At 47.4% G+C, this 20,881-nt stretch overlaps 1 protein-coding gene and 1 pseudogene across 2 annotated transcripts in view; both read left to right on the top strand.

Moving 5' to 3' along the window:
• Nucleotides 1-2,080, top strand: part of LOC130456457 (SH2 domain-containing protein 3C-like) — a 17,768-nt pseudogene extending 15,688 nt beyond the window's left edge.
• The window catches only part of LOC100011772 (SH2 domain-containing protein 3C), a 27,373-nt gene extending 6,492 nt beyond the window's left edge, over nt 1-20,881 (top strand). Inside the window, exons 1-10 of one of the 2 annotated variants that reach the window (XM_001365833.5) lie at nt 2,728-3,948; nt 6,506-6,634; nt 8,238-8,686; nt 10,317-10,441; nt 13,034-13,605; nt 14,077-14,192; nt 14,686-14,857; nt 16,992-17,103; nt 18,424-18,630; nt 20,045-20,881. In XM_001365833.5, the coding sequence (XP_001365870.2) occupies nt 3,874-3,948; nt 6,506-6,634; nt 8,238-8,686; nt 10,317-10,441; nt 13,034-13,605; nt 14,077-14,192; nt 14,686-14,857; nt 16,992-17,103; nt 18,424-18,630; nt 20,045-20,220 (2,133 nt within the window). In that variant the 5' untranslated portion in view covers nt 2,728-3,873 and the 3' untranslated portion in view covers nt 20,221-20,881. Of the gene's footprint in view, nt 1-2,727; nt 3,949-6,505; nt 6,635-8,237; nt 8,687-10,316; nt 10,442-13,033; nt 13,606-14,076; nt 14,193-14,685; nt 14,858-16,991; nt 17,104-18,423; nt 18,631-20,044 lie in introns of those variants that run through there. The other variant, XM_056812453.1, reaches the window with a different exon arrangement.

The following is a 20,881-nucleotide window of genomic DNA, read 5'->3' as shown; positions in this document are numbered from 1 at the left end:
TTTGATAATGCTGGAGAAGAATCAGGTGAAAATACAGTAAATGAATTGATCTTGATGGATCACATTAAATATTTTAGCAAAAAGAGGCCTTAGGGGTCATCTAGCCCCATCTTTCTCTTTTTAAAGACAAGGAACTGCTGCGTAGGGGAGAGAAGGGGACTCATTATTATCTCAAGGCTAGCAAGTTGCCAAGATGAGACTGAAACCCAAGTTTTCCTTGCAGGCTGTGAGCCTGAGCATTCTTCTTTCTGCACCTTCGTCTGCCTTAGAGTCATTCTGCAGCCTCATAAACTGATGAGACTTTAGCCGTCAGATGCCAACAAGTTGTTTCTTGGGCCTTTTTAACCCTCTTGAGCTCCCCAGGGTTTTGCCCTTCAGCCACCAGGCCCTAGGTGGGAGGAATCTAGGCAGGAAAAGGCAGAGGAAACACTTGTGTGATCCCAATGTCCCAGGCCCTCCCTGTTCCCAGAAGTGGAAGGATATCCGGGCCTGAATGGCCGGAAACTGTAGGATGAACCACCTCACCCGGGAAAAACGACAGGGTGGGGTTGGAGTATAGGGAGATGTCTCATTTTATCTCTCTGCCATATGCTCCAGAGCAGATTTGGAACTAAACGGGGGATTCTTCTGTCTACTACTTCAAAGGTTAAAGTCTAGCATGAAGAATTAGGGGGAAAGTGTGGGGAAGGACTTCCTACTGCTGATTGGGGAGAGTAATGGGAATCATAAAATGATAGAGCAGATAGGGAATTTAGCCATGATCCAGGCCATTTCCCTCAATTTTCACATGGGGGAAGGGACTTACCCAAGGTCACATAGCACGTTAAAAGAATCATGAGATTTTAGAGTCATCACAAAGGCAGGGCTAACACTCAGGTGTCTTGACACCCAGACTGGTGCCATGACACCCCTTTTTGAGGATAGGTTCCTGAGAAAGGTTCAGAATGTGTCTGTTCAGTACTGAAAAGCCCAGACACAGTTCTGGGAAGAAATTTTAGCTCTTACCATCCTCGCCCTTTCTCTTTGCTTCCCCCATCTTCAAGAAATTAATAAGCTTTTATTAATTGCCCACTGTGTGCCAAGTACTGTGTCAAAAGGATCCTCCAAGTTTGGTGGGGTCCAGATGGGCACATAGATGGTGATGGTTGAGGGCATTCAATATTCACTCTCCTCTATTCTTTGCAGTGTCCATAGTGGTCTGAGTCAGGAGGAGACTATGTGAAGGTAGGTGCTCCATTGTCCTTCTTCCTCCTTTTCCATCTTCTGAAAGTGCGGAAGGGGCTAGAGGTAGGGTGGGATTGAGGACCTTGTGTGGTTTGTAGAGTAGTGGTCTATCTCTTTCCAGTGTGATGCCTCATAGAACACTTGAGAAAACAGAACTATAGAACTATGGAAAGAGCACCAATGGGATTCAAATCCTGTCTCTGTGTGACCTGAAGCTCTTGGGCCTCGAGGATTCTCCTGATCTATAAAATGAAGGGTGTTGGATAAATGTGCAAATCTAGTTCTAGATTTATGATCTTCTTATGAAAACTCAGAGCTGAAATTAGAACCCAGATCTCTGGATTTCTAGCTTTGTTAGCTCTTTTCATCACCTGTCAAGTATTCCTTATACTTAAAGGTGAGTTGAGGGAGGAGAGATGACAGGATGATGAAGTCTGGAAGACATCATATGAGCAATAATCTGGAAGAGGAAAATGTCTCTTCATCACATGGGAGAGAAAACAGAGGACAGAACAAAAACCAAGGCAGAAGTTACAGGGAGGCAGTTTTCAACTCAAAAAAAAAAGAGAGAAAGAAAGAGAGACGGAGAGGAGAAAGAGAAAGGAAGGAAGGAAGGAAGGAAGGAAGGAAGGAAGGAAGGAAGGAAGGAAGGAAGGAAGGAAGGAAGGAAGGAAGGAAGAGAAAGAAAGAAAGGAAGGAAGGAAGGAAGGAAGGAAGGAAGAAAGAAAGAAAGAAAGAAAGAAAGAAAGAAAGAAAGAAAGAAAGAAAGAAAGAAAGAAAGAAAGAAAGAAAGAAAGGAAGGAAGGAAGGAAGGAAGGAAGGAAGGAAGGAAGGAAGGAAGGAAGGAAGGAAGGAAGGAAGGAAGGAAGGAAGGAAGAGAGGGAGGGAGGGAGGGAGGGAGGGAGGGAGGGAGGGAGGAGAGAGAGAGAGAGAGAGAGAGAGAGAGAGAGAGAGAGAGAGAGAGAGAGAGAGAGAGAGAGAGGAAGGAAGGAAGGAAGGAAGGAAGGAAGGAAGGAAGGAAGGAAGGAAGGAAGGAAGGAAGGAAGGAAGGAAGGAAGGAAGGAAGGAAGGAAGGAAGGAAGGAAGGAAGGGAAGGGAGGGGAGGGAGGGAGGGAGGGAGGGAGGGAGGGAGGAGGAAAGAAGGAAGGGAGGGAGGGAGGGAGGGAGGAAGAAAGGACAGTTAGAGCTGTCCAACAGTGGAATGAGCTGCCTCATTACTAGAGGGAATAGGTTTGTAGATTTAAAGCAGCAAGTCCCTAAAGAGGTCATCTAGTCCAACCCTCTTCGTTTTTACAGATGAGGAAACTGAAGCTTAAAGAAGGCAAAGTGATTTGCCCAAGGTCACGTGGGTAGTGAAATGGCAAGATAAGAACCCCAAATTCTCTGAGATCCTTGAAAGCAAGAACTTGTTTTTTTCTTTCTGTCTGCCTTTCATTCTCTCTCTCTTCCTTCCTTCTTTCCTTCCTTCCCTTCCTTCCTTCCTTCCTTCCTTCCTTCCTTCCTTCCTTCCTTCCTTCCTTCCTTCCTTCCTTCCTTTTTCTCTCTTTCTTTCTTTCTTTCTTTCTCTCTCTCTCTTTTTTCTTTCTTTCTTTCTCTCTTTCTTTTCTTTTCTTTCATCCCTACCACTTAGCACAATGCCTGGAACACAGTAGGTGCTTAATTCAAGTTTATCTCCTAGCTGTCTGTTTCTAAATCCAACCTTCTTTCCATTGTAATCTCTGTCAAACATGACTTGTCATTGAAGGGTTTCTGCACTGAAAGGAAGCTCAAATAAAATTAATAATGACAATAATAATAACTACATTAAAAGAGAGGTTGTATACTAAGTGACCTCTAAAGTAAAGTGCCTTCTTAACTCTGGAATTAGAAATTACTGTGCTTCCAATATTCTAAAATTCTGTTTAGAAGGCCTATTGTAAGTCCCTTTGTAAAGCAAAGTCCCTTAATTTATTCTTTTAATACAAATAGGATTTTAAAATTCATTACCATGGATTGATTCTGAACTATTCCCCTTCTTCCATAAGATGTTCAGGGCCAAGAGTATGTTTATGTAGGAGAATCTTTAGCACTAACCCCCAGCCCCCACCCAACAGAGAGGGAGATGTCCTTGGTCCTCTCTCCCCCCAGGACCTCACTATAAAGTTCTTTGGGGGGGAATTCTCCTCCCCCCCCCCATCCTACAGAGCCCTTGAGCATGGTAATTCCATCTAGAGGCAAGACCCCTATGTATATCTCTTAGACCTTCCTACTGCAGAGTCTAGGAGCACCCGGGATGGAGCTGGCCAGCACTCCAGGAAGGAGAAAAAGGAAGGAGGATGATAGAGAGGGGAGGGAGGAGGGGGCGAGGCTGGAGGCAGGCTGAGGGAGGAACAATAGCCCCCTCCCCTCTCCCTGGCTGGCTAAGGGGGTGGGGTCTCCCCGCCCCTCCCTCCCTCCCCCCACCTCCCTGCTCCTCCCCTAACAAGGAGATGAGGTAATTGAGGAAGAGGCACAGACCCAAGCTGAGCTGCTGCCTGGTGGCCCCAGCCCTGATCCCAGCCCAGCTCAGCCCCTCTTCAGTGTGCCAGCCCCTACCACCCTCCTAACCCCAAGTGAGTCGGACTCTTCGGCTCCTGCTGCCCCCGGGCCCAGAGCCCAGAGTGGCCAGGGATGACGGAGCGCTGCAGCCTGTGGAGTGCCCTGTCAGCGGCGGCATGCTGCTTCTACCGGGGTTCCTTCGTGCAGGTGAGGGGCCAGAGGCCGGTGGGAGGGAGGCCAGAGGATGTCCTTTGCCTCTGGGCTTCAGGGGACCTGGTAGAGTAATCTCCTGGGCCAGGGGTCAGTTGTCTAGAAGCCGAGGCAGCTGGGGGACACCTCAGGGTTGTCTCTATAAGGGGACAGTGGTGGTAGGCAGGGGATGTGTCCTTCTTGGTCTGTGCTGTGGGGCTAGTGACTGTTTGGGGACCCCCTTGCCTATTGACTTTATGTTGGGGTCAGAGGAGACAAATGGGTGCTGCCCACTTGGAGTACAAGGGGGGGTGGGAGGGTGAACCTACTGCGGGGCTGACTGGTCTGCCGCAAGGTGAGGGAAAGCGGGGACGTGCCCCCACCCAGAAAGGAGATGAGGGGGTTGCTCTGTCACTGACCCCCCATCACCAAGCTCAATGTCCTTGCCACCTTTGGGTGATGGGGGAACACCCTCTATTCCCTCTACCTCCCCCCACCCCCTTTCCCCCTGTGGAAGCAGGATCTGGAGGAGCAGCCGCATCTCCAATTCTGGTTTCAGGAAACCGGTCTGTGCCTCCCCCAGTGCCAGCTCATCCTGCAGAGCTAGAGCTCTGTGGTCAGAGGAAGGCAATGGGGTCACTGTCTCCTGCCAAGTGGCCCTTGATGCCCAGAAGGAGTTCCCCTCTGCCCCAGCCCATTCCCCTCAGCAACCTACCTGGAGCTCGGAGCCCTTCAAAGTTGGGGAAAGGGAGTATAGTAGGGAAGGAGGGAATTGTTCCCATTGTATCCAGGAGGACTATCCAGGAGGAGCCTCTGATCTCTGATTTCTGTTCTGTGGCTGTGCTTCGGGAAGGGGGCTGGCGAGGAAAGGCTTTGGGACTTGCGACTGGACTGGTGCTTGAGTGCACACCACTTACCTGTTCTTTGGAGAATTACCTGGGGAAGGGGTAGAGGTTGAGTTTGGACTGTCACCCAAGTAGGTACTGAAACATCTGAGGCAGGGATCTCTGAACCCAGCTTGGCAAGTGCAGGTATGAGACTAGATCCTGGCATTGAAAGAGTTAAACAAGATGCCTTGGAGGCAGGGGAGGGGGAGGACCTCAGCCTCTCTGGATGAGCATCAATCTTGGATGTGTTGGGCTTCCATAGGGTTGGGAAACTGAGGCACAGGAAGGGTTAAAAGAGAAACCAAGTGGAAAGGGGAGGGGTTGACAGGAGACTAGTCACATATACCCAGCCATTGCTTTGCCACCCTCTCTTCACTTGCCTTTTAGGTTCCAGCCTCTTTCAGGGAGACAGGGAGCTGATCATTTCTCCCTTTCCCTCTTTCCCCCCTCTCACACACACTCATCTCTGAGCCCTGCATGAATGACTGGCCCCCATCCAGCTGACAACAGCATCCCTGTGGCCTCCACCAATCACACACCAGCAAGCTGGGAAGCAGTGAGATCATCTCTGGCCAATGGCAGGGCAGAGAGCGGATGCAGCACCGGGGACTCTCCTCTATCTATCCAGTGAGGCCTCCAGCATCCCCTCCTCCCCTGGACCCAAGGGGCAAAAAAAATATAGGGACACCTAAAGACAAGGAAGTGATAGGGATTTGGGGGTCTCCCTACCCTAAGCTTTAAGGAGATCTTTTCAACTGTAGTCTGTACGTGTTAGGTCTGTCAGCCCCCTTCATACTCTTCAATCAGAATATCAGAGCTGGGACAAGCTAGGGTTCAGAGTGGAGCAGTGGCATAAGGTCCCACAGCCAGTCAGGAGTGCAGAACCCCTCAAGAATGCTTTCCCACTGAAATATACTGTCTCCATTAGTTCAATGGGTCTTGAATTTTGGACTGAGGTTGCTTAAAGAAATGTCCAAGGCTGGATATGGACAGGGGAAGATTTCAAAGTACAGGTTTCACTTGGGTCCTCCCTCCAAGCTAAATCAGGGCAGCTGTTTCTCCTCCTGACCTATCTGGAGAAGGGAAATAGCAACCCCTGATCTCCCTCCCTCCTGGTGCTATTCTCACAGGCCCTGGGTCTCTCCAGGATTCCGTCAGCCTCCCTCCTCCCCGCTGGGACAGAAGATCCCAGAATAACCTGTCGAGTTCACACCTGTGGCAGGAGAGGAGGGAGGAGGGAGGAGGGAGGACCTGTGGGCAGCAGGTGTCAAAGTCATAATGACTGGAGAGAAGGGAGAGGCATAAAGATGTAGTGGGAAGAGATTTTACTGGGAGTCCGGGAGCTCTGCATTTGCAAAATCCTGGCTCTTCCACTAACTCATCAGGTGACCTTGGGAAAATCCCTTCATTCTCTGCACCTCGAGGCCTGCCTTATCATCTGTTAAATATGAATACTCATTTCTGCCTGCCTACATTACAGGGTTGTTAGGAAGGTCCGATAACTCTGGACAGCAAAGCTCTGTCTAGAGACATGTAGTGGGATTTTCCTCCTTATCCTTGGAGAAACCATCTTCTGGACCCTGAGCCTCAGTGCTTCCAGGCATGGGGGAGCCATTTCCAAAGGGATCACATGAGTTGATGAAGGGGGTTCCCAGGCTAACACCCTCTCTCTGTCTTTCTTCTCTCAGTTCTCAAAGGAGAAGTACATATTGGACTCTTCCCCAGAGAAACTTCACAAAGAACTAGAAGAAGAGCTGAAGCTGAGCAGTACTGATCTCCGAAGCCATGCCTGGTACCATGGCCGCATTCCCAGAGAGGTGAGCAAGGGTCTGATTGTCTAGGGCCTGGATTCAGCACCCCAATGTCCCTGGTTCCAAAGAAGCCTAGCTTTCAGATGCTTGGGACTGAGGACTTGAAAATGACTCTTCATGACCAGATACAAGGGAAGAGATGAAAATCCTAGTTTGGCAATTGTCAGAACTGTGGAGAGGGGAGTGATTAACGTGCATTTTCCCACAGTCTGGGATCATAGGTTCATAGGACCATAGACCTAGAGCTAGAAGATATCTTAGAAGTCATTTGCTCTTATTTTAAAGATGAGTAAACTGAGTCCCAGAGAGCAAAATGACCTTGGTCACGGTACAGGTAGTTAAGTGACAGAACCAGGAGATTTCATTAGTGGTTTGGGCATTATTGATTTTCTAGATGGTGGCTAGGGGCAGAAGCGATCTTAGTAATCCATTCTTTCCAAAGGCTTAAGAATCTCTCAATCATCTTCCTGAGAGAGGAAGGACTTGGGGTTTTTATAACTGATGCTCCAGGCTTGGTTGCAGGGGCATGTACCATCTAGATTACACTCACAAGATAGGTCTTGCTCATATACTTTTAAAAAATGCAGTTCAATAATATAATCAGTGTAGACTTTTTAGACTAGGAAAAAAAAAACTTCCAAGTAGTCAGAAATGAGGTTTGTGTGAGCAGGAATCAAATAGTTACTTTAAATAGAGTGCCCCCAAAAGTGCTCCTGTCCAGAGATGTGCTCAAATATTGTTTGGCAGTGGTGATGGTCACTGGTAGTGTTGATGGTGATACCAATATTGATGATAATAGTGGTGTAGTGATGGGGTTAGATAGTTGCCATGGTGATAACAGGTGATGGAGATGATGATTATGGAGAAAGCGATGTTGGTAATGATGGTGACAGTCATATTTATGAGGCTAATGACAACAGAAATGATGATAGACATGAGAAGTGACTGCTAGCAATGACAATGACTATGGAGATGGCCCGCTCTAGGTGGCTCAGTAGACAGAGAGCCAGGCCTGGAGATGGGAGGTCCTGGGTTCAAATCTGATCTCAGACACTTCCTAGCTATGTGTGACTCTGGGCAAGTCACTTTAACCCCAGTTGCCTAGCTCTTACCTCTCTTCTGCCTTGGAACCAATAATTCCATCCTAAGATAGAAGCTAAAGGTTAAAATAATTTATTATGATGAGGATGTGTTGAGGATGACTGTTATCAGTAATAGTGATGGTGTTGGCAGAGGTGGTGAAAATCATTATCATTATTAAGACAGTGTGAGTAGGGAATATCTGTCTTTCCTCCTTTTTCCCCTAGTCATGTATGTCACTTGATCTGAATGTAAATTTGGCCCCTTGTACATTGTTTTTAAACCCTTACCTTCTGTCTTAGAATCGATGGTTGGCTCCAAGGCAGAAGAATGTTAAGGGTTGGGGGGGTGAAGTGACTTGCCCAGGGTCACACAGTTGGGAAGTGTCTGAGGCCATATTTGAACCCAGGACCTCCCATCTCTAGGCCTGGCTCTCAATCCATTGAGCCACCCAGCTGCCATGTATTCCTGCCCTTCTTCCCTCTCTTCCCTTTTCCCAAGTACCAGGTTCTGATTTGTTTCTCCACAGGTCTCAGAGAGCCTTGTTCAACGGAACGGAGACTTCCTCATCCGTGATTCACTGACTAGCCTGGGTGACTACGTCCTCACCTGTCGCTGGCACAACCAGCCCCTGCACTTCAAGATCAACAAGGTCATGGTCAAGGCCAGTGAGAACTATACCCATATCCAATACCTCTTTGAACAGGAGAGCTTTGACCACGTGCCTGCCTTGGTCCGCTATTATGTGGGAAGCCGCAAGGCTGTGTCCGAGCAGAGCGGAGCCATTATTTACTGTCCCATCAACCGTACCTTCCCCCTGCGTTACCTGGAAGCCAGCTATGGGCTTGGCCATGGCAAGTCTGGGGGCCCTGCCAGCCCCTCTAGCCAGAAAGGAGGCCACATGAAAAGAAGGAGCGTCACCATGACCGACGGACTGACGGCAGACAAGATAACCAGAGGCGAGGGCTGCCCCACCAGGTAGGGGACCTGCAGCGATTCACTTCTCTTTTCTCTCCCTTCCTTCCTCTGTAAAATGTAGTAGGTGGACTGGATGGTATCTATGGTCCATTTCAGCTTTGGTATTCTATGGTCAATGGCTCTGTGCTGCCCACTGGGGTGCCCACCTTGCTCTTTTGGGGGGAGGAGGGGAGTGCCTTGGCTGAATAGACCTTCCTGGGCTCAGATGAGGGTCTGTTGGGCAGCATGAGGAAGAGAAGGAATCGAGTCTGGGCACATTCCTCTCCCCCCCCAGTGCCTAGGACACTGATGACTGGCACAACTTTCTCTTATTCCGGATAGTCCTGGGCACCTGCACGTTAGGATGCCCCTTCTTCTTCCTCACTATATCTTTCTTGGCCTCTTCTCAAAGTCCTTTCTATAGCTTATAAGACCACAGAATCCTGACTCCATTGGGACTTCTCTTGGGACACAGATGAGAGAAAGCCATTCCTCTGTCATTTCCCCTCTGTGCCCCTTGGACATCCTTTCATCCTGGGCCTGAGAATGCTGGAAAGAGCCTGGCGCTGCTCGAGCCTGATCCGTCCTGGATGGGCAGCGGCAGAAGTGCTTGTGGCCTGGACTCAAAGGCTGAGGCTTGTGCCAAGAACCACAAGGCGTGTGAGGAAGCCAGGTGCTAGATAGGACGGAGACCCTGACGGGCTCCGAGCTGGGCCGCCTCCCGTTAGCTTCCTCAGCCTCTCTGCCAGCCTTCTCCATTCCAAAGGAAGTGAGGTGTTTCTACCCTAGAGCTGATGGCACAGGCAGTGTTTGGTCGCTTCGCTGGGTACCGCCTCTGGGATAGGCTTTGGGTTTTGTTCTCCAAAGACAGAGCCAGATACGGCCCCCAAACCCAGGGGCTAAATGCTCTGTGTTCATTGGGCCAGTTTCAGGGAGAGAGACTGTCTGTGGCTGACGGGGCCTAAGTAAGGGGAAGAAAAGAAGGGATAAAAGGGTTGTGTCATTTTGGAGTTTCTGGAAGAAAAAGGAACTCAAGTACACAGTCAGAGGAAACCCTGCAGCATCAGCCCCTGCCTTACCCTAGAAAGGGCTTCACCCCCAAGGATATCTGGAGGGGGCACAGACAGCTGCAGACATGTTTCTTAGTTTCACTGATCTCTTAATGAACCAATTCCCCACTTCCCTCAATCCTCCAGATGTTTAGGATAATCATAGAGTAGAGGAAGAGGGTCTGGGAAAGGGAAGATGTTCGAGGGTTAAGAAAGCTGGCCTGGGGGGCAGCTGGGGTAACTAAATGGATTGAGAGCCAGGCCTAGAGGTGGGAGGTCCTGGGTTCAAATCTAGCTTCAGACTCTTCCTAGCTGTGAGACCCGGGGCAAGTCACAACCCCCATTGCCTAGCCCTTACCTCTCTTCTGTCTTGGAACCAATACACAGGACTGATTCTAAGATGGATGATAAGGGTTTAAAAAAAAAAAAGAAAGAAAGCTGATCTGGCAGGTTGGGGAACAGAAAAGTAGGAGGCAGGACAGAATAATGGAGGAGGGACCCAGGACAGGAGGAGGACAAGATGTGGGGATAGCTAATAGTGGGGGCCACCTAAGTGAGCCAGGCACTGCGCTGAGGGGGATGTACTCTTCTCCGGTCTGCAGCGTGTCTCTGCCCCATCACCGTGATGCCATCCGCAACTGTGCCCTCAGCATGGACCAGATCCCAGACCTGCACTCTCCCATGTCTCCCATCTCCGAGAGCCCTGGATCACCAGCCTATAGCACTGGTATGTCCCTAGAGGAAGGGACGAGGGAAGGGAGGGCTGGGTCTCTGGGCATCTGAGTGTGGATTGTTCTTGTGTGTGTGTGTGTGTCTACAGGCATTAGTGCCTCAGTCCCAGGTCAATCTCTAAGGTCAGAGGATAGATGGGATTATCTCTAGCTGGTACCTGAGCCTGTCACATCTGTAACCTTCCTTAAAATGCTGATGGAATGGAATGACTCGTTCTTCAAGTTCTCTCGGGACTACAGAATATATGCACCAATCCCTGGAAAAACTTCTAGAAAGAATAATTCAAATGAAAAAAGATAAGATGCCCATAGGAAGAGGAGAGGTATTCAAAAAAGGAAATCTCTAGAGGTAGAAATGGGCCAGGCCCTGGAGTGAGAAAGACCTGAATTCAAATGTGGCCTCAGACACTTAATAACTGTGTGACCTTGGGCAAGTCACTTAATCTCTATCTCTGTTTCCTCAACTGTAAAAAGAGGATAACAATAGTTTTTGCTTTCCGGTATTATTATGAAGATCAAATTAGATAATATTTATAAATTTATAAATCACTTAGCAGAGTGCTTGGCAAATAGTAGGCACTGTAGAAATGCTAATCATTATTATTATTATTGTCATCATTATTTCCAATGCATTATACATAGTCCTTCCTCGTGCCATGGTTTTTTCAGGTTATGTGGCAAGCCTGCCCACTGTAATTGGCTGTAACTATGACTCATTATACGTTAAACGTGGTCTCAAGGCAAAGGAGATCCTGGGAATAACTTTCAACGTAGAAAAGTTTCGGTTTCAAAAAGCACTCTTTCTTTGTTGAAGTCTCCAGAAGGGAGTGTTTGTCTTCAGCTCTAGCAAAGGGAGGCAAAGACCTGGGGTAAAAAAAAAAAGGTGCCTGGAGATCCGGGGTCTAAGGAGGCAGCCTGTTTGGGGCCCAGACTTGTAGTTTAATTATGTTTGGAGCTCCTGGTGAGGAATTTCCTCCTCTAGTGCATTTAGAACCTTCTAGCAGGAGCAGCTAGGTGGCACAGTGGTTAGAGAGCCAGACCTGGAGTTGAGAGACCCCGAGTTCAAATGTGGCCTCAGACACTTCCTAGCTGTGTGACCCTAGGTAAGTCACTTAACCCCCATTGCCTAACTCTGGTGCTTTGGTCTTAGAGGTGTTACTAGGACAGGAGATAAGAGTTTTTAAAAAGAAAAGAAAAGAACCTTCTTGTCTGGGGAAATCAGCTCCCTAGAGCACTAGGAAGGATAAGTGATTTACACAGAACTATGTACACAGTCAGTCTTGGGCAAGGGCAGCCTCCCTGCCACCCACTCGTTTTTTGTTTTTTTTAAACTGTGTTCCCTAACCTAATTTTGTTGTAGATGACTAAACTGTGCCTTACGCAAAGGGCTTTAGGCAGAGAAATTTTTAAAAACCCTTCTATATGAAAGTTTATTCAGACCTGTGATTTCATTGTTATAGGGAATTAGAAGGAGGGTCTGTTGTTTAGTGCTTTCCAAGAGTTAGTTGTCAGGGGCACCAAAAGGTTAAGCGATTTCCCATGACCACACAGTTTTTTGTCAACACCCTGGTTGGAGGAAGACTTGCACTCAGGTCTCCCCCACTCTAAGGTTAGTCCCCCTCTATCCACTAACTCAACCTCTCAAAGATTACACAACTCAACAAATATAGACTAGTCTTAAACGAGGTGACTAGGTAGTGAGATGGCCAGGAAGACCTGACTTCAAGTCTGGCCTCAGATACTTATTAACTGTGTGACCCTGAGCAAGGCACTTGACCTTGCTTGCCTCAGTTTCCTCATCTGTAAAACGAACTGGAGAAAAAAATGACAAACCACTCCAGTATCTTTGTCAAAAACCCCAAATGGGGTTATGAAGAATCAGACATAACTGAAAAACAACTGAACAATTTCTTAAATAAACCTCTAAAAATAAACATTCTTATTTTAAATTCTAAGCATCGTGAAGTGGTTTTGAACAGTCTTCAGTCCTGCTGAGTATCTCGGGGGCACCACCAATAGCTGAAAGGCTATATGTTCTTTCAAATCTGGCCTCAGATACTGCCCAGTTGTGTGACCCTGGGCAAGTCATTTAACCCTAATTGTGTAATCCTTGCCACTTTTCTTAGAACTGATACTAAGACAGAAGGTAAAATTTTGTTTTTGTTATTTTCCAAAAGGTTATATATTCTGAATGTCTAGGTTTCAGGGTATCATGCCAGGCCTAGTCCAAGTCATTTGGATCAGCACCTCCTCTTCAGTGTCAGAGACCAAGAAAGAATGTTGAGTTTGGTCATGTTGATGGTGGGGAGGGAGGTAAAAGCACTCAGGGAAACCCTGGGAGTGAACCAGTCAGCTTAACAGGGATGAGGAAAAGGGCACTGAACCTCAGCAATCTGTACCTATGGTTCTCAGCCATAGTATCTAATGTAGTGGAAGGAGCATGTATTTGAAGTCAAAGGATCTGAGTTCAAATCTCCCTTTGCTGTGTGAAGCACAGAAAATAAGACTGGACTAGTTAGTTGATCACTAAAATTTCTCTCAGTTCCAAATGCTCTGAGGCTATGAGTTTTTCCTTTATCTCTCTATAGTGACCCGCGTGAATGTTCCAGGCATCCCATCTGCTGGCATGACGCCCACTTCCCCTGTCATCCGTCGTTCCAGTGAGCCCCAATTATGCCCAGGAAATGGCACCAAACCACCACCTAGTGAGCCAGGCAACAGCGTCCACCCCACCCCTTGTCACAGCTACCGTCAGGCCTCCCCATCCCCATCCCTCAACAGCTACAGCGACCCGGACTCTGGCCACTACTGCCAGCTGCAGCCCCCCATAAGGGGCAGCCGAGAACGTGTGGCGCCAGAACCCCCAACCCGCCTTGGTGGGGTCAAGAGCTATGTGGAACGCCTAAAAGTGGAAGAAGGACAGCACTTGATGGGTGGGCGGGCACCAGAGAACGGACCCCGTGAAGGGGACCAGGGTGGGGGCTTCATACCGCCCGTCATAGAAGTCACATCTTCCTTCAATCCCACCACCTTCCAGTCGCTATTGATTCCCAAGGACAACAAACCCTTGGAGATGAGCACCCTCAAGAAGGTGAAGGAACTGCTTGCTGATGTGGACGCTAAGACATTGGCCCGGCATGTCACCAAAGTGGACTGTCTGGTGAGCTCGAAATGGGGCTGGAAAAGGGCAGAGCCTGCCTCTCCACCATCCCCCCCGGCTGCTCAGAGACAGGGCTTTTTCCATCTCCCCCTTCCCTTCCCCAGCTTCCACCGCTAATAACCTTGGGCAAGTCATTTAACCATTTGGGGCCTTAATTTGCTCGTTTATAAAATGAGGGGGGTTAGACTAGACAGCCCTGGGGTCCCTCTAGCTTTAACTCCCATGACCCTACTATTGAGCAGGGATACCCAGGCTCTGCTGCTAACTAGCTGCGAGATCTCCGCACAGTCCTTTCACCCTCGGCGTCATCGATAACTTATTGGGGGAATGAGGGCTCTGGACTAGATGACCTCTAAAGTCTCTTGCAGCTTTCACATTCTATAATTCTATGATCCCTCTTCCCCTGACCCCTTGCTTCTGGCCCCTTCCCCAATGAGAGGAGATTAATCAGCTCTCTGGGCATCCCGGCAGGTTGCTAGGATACTGGGCGTTACCAAGGAGATGCAAGGGCTCATGGGAGTCCGCTCGGGCATGGAGCTGCTCACACTCCCCCACGGTCGGCAGCTCCGACTGGACCTGCTGGAACGGTGAGAGAAGGGGCCTCCGAGACTGGTGGGGAGGGGAGAAGTTGGGCCCTGGGTCTGTCATCCCTAAGATCATTTACATGGAGATTCCCCAAGATATGGCTGGACCATTTGAGACCAGTCACACATCCAGAGGATTCTCAGGGTCAGGACCATGGCACTGATGTCCATGCTATAGTGTCTAGAGCTCTGATTTAAATTCCATCTCTGTTCCTTCCACTTGCCTCATCCTGGGCCAGCCAGAACCCCCTATCCTGGTTTTCACTTCATCTATAAATGATTGCTTTGGACCATATTACTGTAGGGTCCTTTTCCACCTGAGATTTTTGGACCTTGAGTTTCTCATCTCTCTAGTCCCACTCCCTGACCAATCTCAGTTATCCCCTCTTCTCCCAACTCAGTCCTGGCTTCTGAGTGGCCCTTCCTTCCCCTCCCCACTCCATGACCTAGTCTGCCCCTCCCTCTTCTCTGACCCCCTCCTCTTATTCTCTGGCAGGTTCCATACCATGTCCATCATGCTGGCTGTGGACATCCTGGGCTGCACAGGCTCCACAGAGGAGCGGGCAGCCCTGTTGCACAAGACCATCCAGCTGGCAGCAGAGCTCCGAGGAACTATGGGCAACATGTTCAGCTTTGCTGCAGTCATGAGTGCCTTGGACATGGCCCAGGTAGGGGCCCTTCCTTCCCTCTTCCTTTTGGGTCATGGCTGCCAACCAAGACCCCCTCCCTCCCTGCCCCATGGCAGGCTAGATCACCTTGAAGGGGGCTCCCTTGGGTCAGGGTGCTCTGGGATCTTCAGTCTGCCTTGAGCAGGGGCAGCTGAGTGATTGTATTTGACTAAGAGAAGTACAGAGCTAGCTGAGAATTTCACTGTAGTTCTGAAGGAGAGACCAATTCCTCTGCACCATCTGTAAATCAGAGGAGATCAGAAAAGAGCAGAGGGGAAGAATAATTGATTTGGAGCTTAAAGGAATTCAGTTCTTTCCAGCTCTAAATCCTTTTTTTTTAAACCCTTACCTTCCATTAATACTAAGTATCAGTTTCAAGACAAAAGAGTGGCAAGGGCTAGGCAATGGGGGTTAAGTGACTTCCCCAGGGTCACGCAGCTAGGAAGTGCCACATTTGAATTCCAGGTCCTCTCATCTCTATACCTGGCTCTCAGTCCATTGGGTTGCCTACTTGGCCCCTAAATCCTAATTTTAAAGTAACAACATTTTATTTTATTTTTTTCATTTTTTCCTGGGTTATATACATGTAAAACATAGTTTCATATTATTCATTTTTGTAAGTGAATAATCTTATAAAACCAAAACCCCAAATTATATGCCCAAATAAATGAATGATGAATCACATACTTTCTTCTAGATTTCTACTCCCACAGTTCTTTCTTTAGCTGTGGATAGCATTCTTTCTCATAAGTCCCTCAGAGTTGTCTTAGATCATCGTATTGCTGTTAGTAGCAGTCTATCACATTTGATCATCCCACAATGTTTCAGTTTCTGTATACAGTGTTCTCCTGGTCCTGCTTATTTCACTCTGTATCAGTTCACATAGCTCTTTCCAGTTCTTTCTGAAATCATCCTGTTCACTGAAAAGTGCTTTAGAGAGGCATCCTGGTATAGTGGTCAGAGTCAGGTTAAAGTCTTGTTCCTGGACAAGTCTCACACCTCAGACACTTTCCCAAAACTATAAAATGCAGAGCAGGTGCAGATCTAAACTGGTAGAAGGAGTTCCCTTTCACAGGTGTTCTCCTCACAGCCTGTAAAGCAGCAATCCTATTGTTTTGAGGAGATTTAAACTGAATCTTCTTGTCAAAATGAATAATGCTTTTGTACTATAAGTGATGAGTAACTTTTCCTCCCTTTCCCTACCCCTCCCTGCTCTTCTCCTGCCAAACTGACCCAGTTCTGTCCATTTCGGTTGTATAATATTAAGGGTTTAGGAGCCATAGTTGGATAGGGTACTAGCCTTGGAGTCAGGAAGATCAAGATCCAGGTTCAAATCTAGCCTCTGGCACATATTAGCTACGTGGAGAAGCTACATAACTTCTCAGTGCCCTAAGTAATTCTCTGGACCAGCAATGTCAAACTCAAGTAGAAAAGGGGGCCATTGGAGGCAGCTAGGTAGCATAGTGGATAGAGCACCAGGCCTAGAGATGGGTGAACCTGGGTCTGAATCTGGCTTCAGATACTTCCTAACTGTGTGACCCTGGGCAAGTCACTTAACCCCCATTGCCTAGCCCTTACCACTCTTCTGCCTTGGAACCAATACATAGTATTGATTGGAAGACAGAAGGTAAGGATTAAAAAAAAGAATTTATATTGAGACAGATTGTGAGGGTTTAAAAAAGGGGAAAAGAAGGAGGCCATTGAACCATACATAAAGATCCCTGTAGACTATCTAATGACTTAGAAAACCACACATTATCTTTGTCTTAATGTATTTTTATTTATTTTGCTAAAGATTTCCCAATTACATTTCAATCTGGTTCAGGTTCTACACTATAAGTTATCAAGTAGTTATAGTTAGAGCCCTTGTATCATGATAGAACTGCCCTCCACTGGCAAACCCACAAATCTGGACCAAAAGTATGGACAGGGTACTCAGTGACAACCTGTTGAATTGGGAAAAAATCATGACAAAATATTGAGGGCTTCCTGTGCTGGATTTTCTGAAGGAAAAATCTGTCTCCAACCAACATCCTCCAGCAAGGACCCTCGTCCCTTCCCTCTCCTCTGACTCACTGACCATTCCTTGTGTCCTGTGTCCACTCCTCCCTCCCTCCCACCTCCCCCACTCCAGATCTCACGACTGGAGCAGACGTGGATGACTCTGCGACAGCGGCACACAGAAGGGGCCATCCTGTATGAGAAGAAGTTGAAGCCCTTCCTGAAAAGTCTCAATGAAGGCAAAGGTAGGCTGCTCCTGGGTACTTCCCCTTCCCCCCTCAAGCATCCCACTCCCACTCCAAGTATGCCTGAGCTGTCAGACATTTATAGGCATTACTCACAGGAAGGCATGGACCCGGGTGGAACAGGGACTAGACTCTTCTCCCAAACTGAGGGAGGCCTAGTAAATGCAATGGCCTTTGTTGTTGTTCAGATATTTCAGTTGTGTCTGACTCTTTGTGACCCATTTGAGGTTTTCTTGGCAGTGATACTCCTTTGGCTCATTTTATAGATGAGGGATGGAGGCAAACAAGACTACGTGACTTGAACCAGGGTCCCATAACTAGGAAGTGTCTGAGGCCAAATTTGAACCCAAGTCTTCCTGACTCCAGGCCTGGTGTTCTATCCACTGAGCATCCTAGATTTTAGTCTTCCCTTCTTACCTAGCTTGTGGTACTCAAGGTGTAGATGATTAATAACAATAGTAAACATTTATAAAGTGCTTGTTATGAGCCAGGCACTGTGCTAAGTGCCTTATCTCATTTGATCTAGGTTTGTAGAGTATAAGAAAGGAAGCTCCCACATTGTTCCAAGTTAGGACCATGGAGTTACAAAGAATCCTATACCCTGGGGAATTAAGAGATCTGAGTTTTAATTGTAGAATTGCCAATAGCTGGCTATGTGATTTGGAGCAAGTTATTCCACTGACTTGGATTTGTAGTTTTATGTTTTTTAATATTTTATTTATTTCAAAATATATTAAATTTAAAATAAAATAAATGTATATATTTATTATAGACTTTTATATATTTTATAGTTTCTTCACCTCCCTTTCTGACTCTGAGTGTTTCATGTTCTAAGGTCTCTTCCAGCTCTGACCCTCTGTGGTTCTTTCTGTTCCTCCCTTTGGCTCAAATGATTCTAAGTAAAGAGGAAGATGGGGCAGCTAGATGGGGCAGTGGATAGAGTACCTGGTTTGAAGTCAGGAAGACTCATCTCTGAGTTCAATTCTGGCCTCAGACATCCTTAGCTGTTTGACTCTGGGAAACTCCCTTCACCATGTTAGCCTCAGTTTCCTCATCTGTCAAATGAGCCAGAGAAGAAAGTGGCAAACCATTCCAGTATCTTTGCCAAGAAAACCCTAAATGAGGTCATGAAGAGTCAGACATGACTAAAAAAACAACTAAGCAATGGAGAGGAAGATAGGAGTTTGAGAGATCTTTAAGAACACAGATTGGATAGTGGCCCTGACTTTGTCTTCCTGCCCTGATAGACTCATTTAATGAGCGGTGAGATTCTGATGGGATGGAAGTCTGAGCTACCTATCTGTTTATTCCCACCTATAGACAGCCCTCCACTGAGCAACACAACCTTCCCTCATGTGCTACCCCTCATCACCCTTCTGGAGTGTGACACTGCACCCGCAGAGGGGCCAGAGCCTTGGGAAAGCACAGAGCATGGGGTAGAAGTCGTCCTTGCCCACTTGGAAGCTGCTCGCACTGTGGCCCATCATGGGGGCCTGTACCACACCAACGCTGAGGTCAAGCTTCAAGGTAAGGCACTATGAAGCCCAGAGATGTAATCCCAATGAAATAGGCAGACTCAGGTCAGTTCCCCAGGGTCCTGGGGATCCTCAGCCTGTCTCAGTAGCACCAAAGGTCAAAAGCCTAGAAGAGCTCTTTGGTGTGGCTGACACTTGTGGACCAAATTCTTTTCTATTTCTTTACCACTAAGTCTAGTTCTTTCTCTTTCTCCTTATTTCCTCCTTTCTTCTGATTTCCCTTTTTTCCCTCTCTCTGTTTTTCTTTTCCATCATCTCCTTCTCTTTATTTAATGCAATATAGATTATTTAGAGCTGTGTGTGTATGTTTCTCTTTGCATGATATACCAGTTCAATTCCTGCTCAACTCTTATTTTACTTTTGCAAAAACCCTGTAAATTCTTTAAAATTAAGTTAAATTAAAACATTAAAATTAAATTATTTGGTCTTAGAAGGGACAGTAAGTATTGGTTTTCCAAGGCAGAAGAGCAAAATGGCTACCTGCCCCACCTTTGAAGCACAACTTTAAATGCCACCTCTAAGAAGCCTTCCTTGATCCCTCTAGTTAATAGTGACCTCCCTGGGCCTCCCATAGCATTTGCCTTTGTTATCTCTTTCTCTCAAATATAATATTGTGTTATTGTGGTTGTGTGTGTTGGACTTTAGACTATGAGCTTCCCTAAGGGAGGGAGGGTCTGTGTCTTAGCTAGATCTTATAAGTCCTCAGCACCTGAAGAGTGCTCTGCCCCCAATAGGTACTCGGTGAATGTTTTTTTTTTAAATAAGCAAGACAAAATCCCTATCTTTAGGAAATTTATAGCATAGTTGGGGAGAGAGATGTTCAGGTATGGAAAATTTTTAATAATAAACATGATCCCCAGTGCTTTGCACATAATAGGAGCTCAATAAATGCTTCTTTCATTCATTCTTTTTTCCTCTGTTGAACTCAATTTTATTTTAAAAGCATTGTTAACTAGGAGAGTGTTCCCTGAATTATCAATCCCCATTATGTGTGAAATTTCAAAGAACAAATTTCATTTGGCCCTGTTATATGTTATAAATGTACAACTGCATTAATGTTGTTTAAAATATTTAGTAGGAATGGTTAGAATTCCCACTTGAGTCTACCACTCGAGGAGTTTGAACTGGGAGTCAGGAGCCCCTGGGTTCAATACCTAGCCCTTACTTACGGGAGGGTATGGCAATGTGTGTCCAGAGGTGGAAGAGATCTCTAGGTGCTAGAAAGACCCCAGAAGGCTCTGTGGCAAAAGGAGGACATGGTGTGGACCTTGAGAGATGAGTAAGATTTAACTAAGCAGAGCAGGGAGGCAGACATCCAGGCTTCCAGGTTGTGTGCTCAAGATCCAGGTTTGAGGGTGATTTGGGAGATTCTCAGGGCTGGACTTCATCTTATTTTCTCCCCACAGGATTCCAAGCGCTCCCAGAGCTTCTGGAAGTATTCAGCACAGAGTTCCAGATGCGCCTTCTCTGGGGTAGCCAAGGGGCAGCCAGCAGCCAGGCCCTTCGCTATGAGAAGTTTGACAAGGTCCTCACTGCTCTATCCCACAAACTGGAGCCCGCTGTCCGTTCCAGTGAACTGTAGCCTTCCCAGACTCCCCATCACCTCAACATTCCCCACCCTCATGGCTGCAGGCAGCTTTTGGGGTAGGGAGAAAGGGGAAGAGAACGGGTATCCCCCACAGGCCTGGGGCTGGACACAAACCAAAACCCTCGCAATACAGAAAGCAGCCAGACTGTCCAAATATACACTGGAGGCATCCATCCAAGGGATATGGGGCTGTTAGAGCCTTTGGGACTAGGAAAGGGCCATAGAGTGCCCAGGACAGTCCCCCACTTCAGCTCTCATTCCCTCCCCTGACCGACACTGTTCAAGGAATACCTCCTAAGCCTCTCCTCTGATGTCTTCTCAGTTTCCCTGAGCACCTGTCATGGTCCTTGACACTGCTCCCAACCTTCTCCCTATTTTTCCCCTTACGCGTTCAGTGGGCATCCTAAAAGGAAGGCCCTAGTTCCCTCCATCACTTTTCCCCTCATTTCTCCTTCAATTCTTCCCCACTGCCTGGCCCCCTATACTTCTATTGGAGTCCCTTTTATTCCTGCCTCTGGGTCTCCATTTCCCTCCCTCCCTTCTTCCTCTCCTGGGAAGAGACTCAATTTTGTTGTAAATAAGTCCAGTTCATTCTGTAAATATATGTACAGACATTGTGTTCTTTCTTTCATACAATAAACCTTTCTGGATCTTC

This window comes from Monodelphis domestica, chromosome 1 (genome assembly GCF_027887165.1).
Source record: "Monodelphis domestica isolate mMonDom1 chromosome 1, mMonDom1.pri, whole genome shotgun sequence".
Classification (NCBI taxonomy): domain Eukaryota; kingdom Metazoa; phylum Chordata; class Mammalia; order Didelphimorphia; family Didelphidae; genus Monodelphis; species Monodelphis domestica.
The sequence above is the reverse complement of the archived record's forward strand: the minus strand, read 5'-3'. Positions and strand labels throughout refer to the sequence as shown.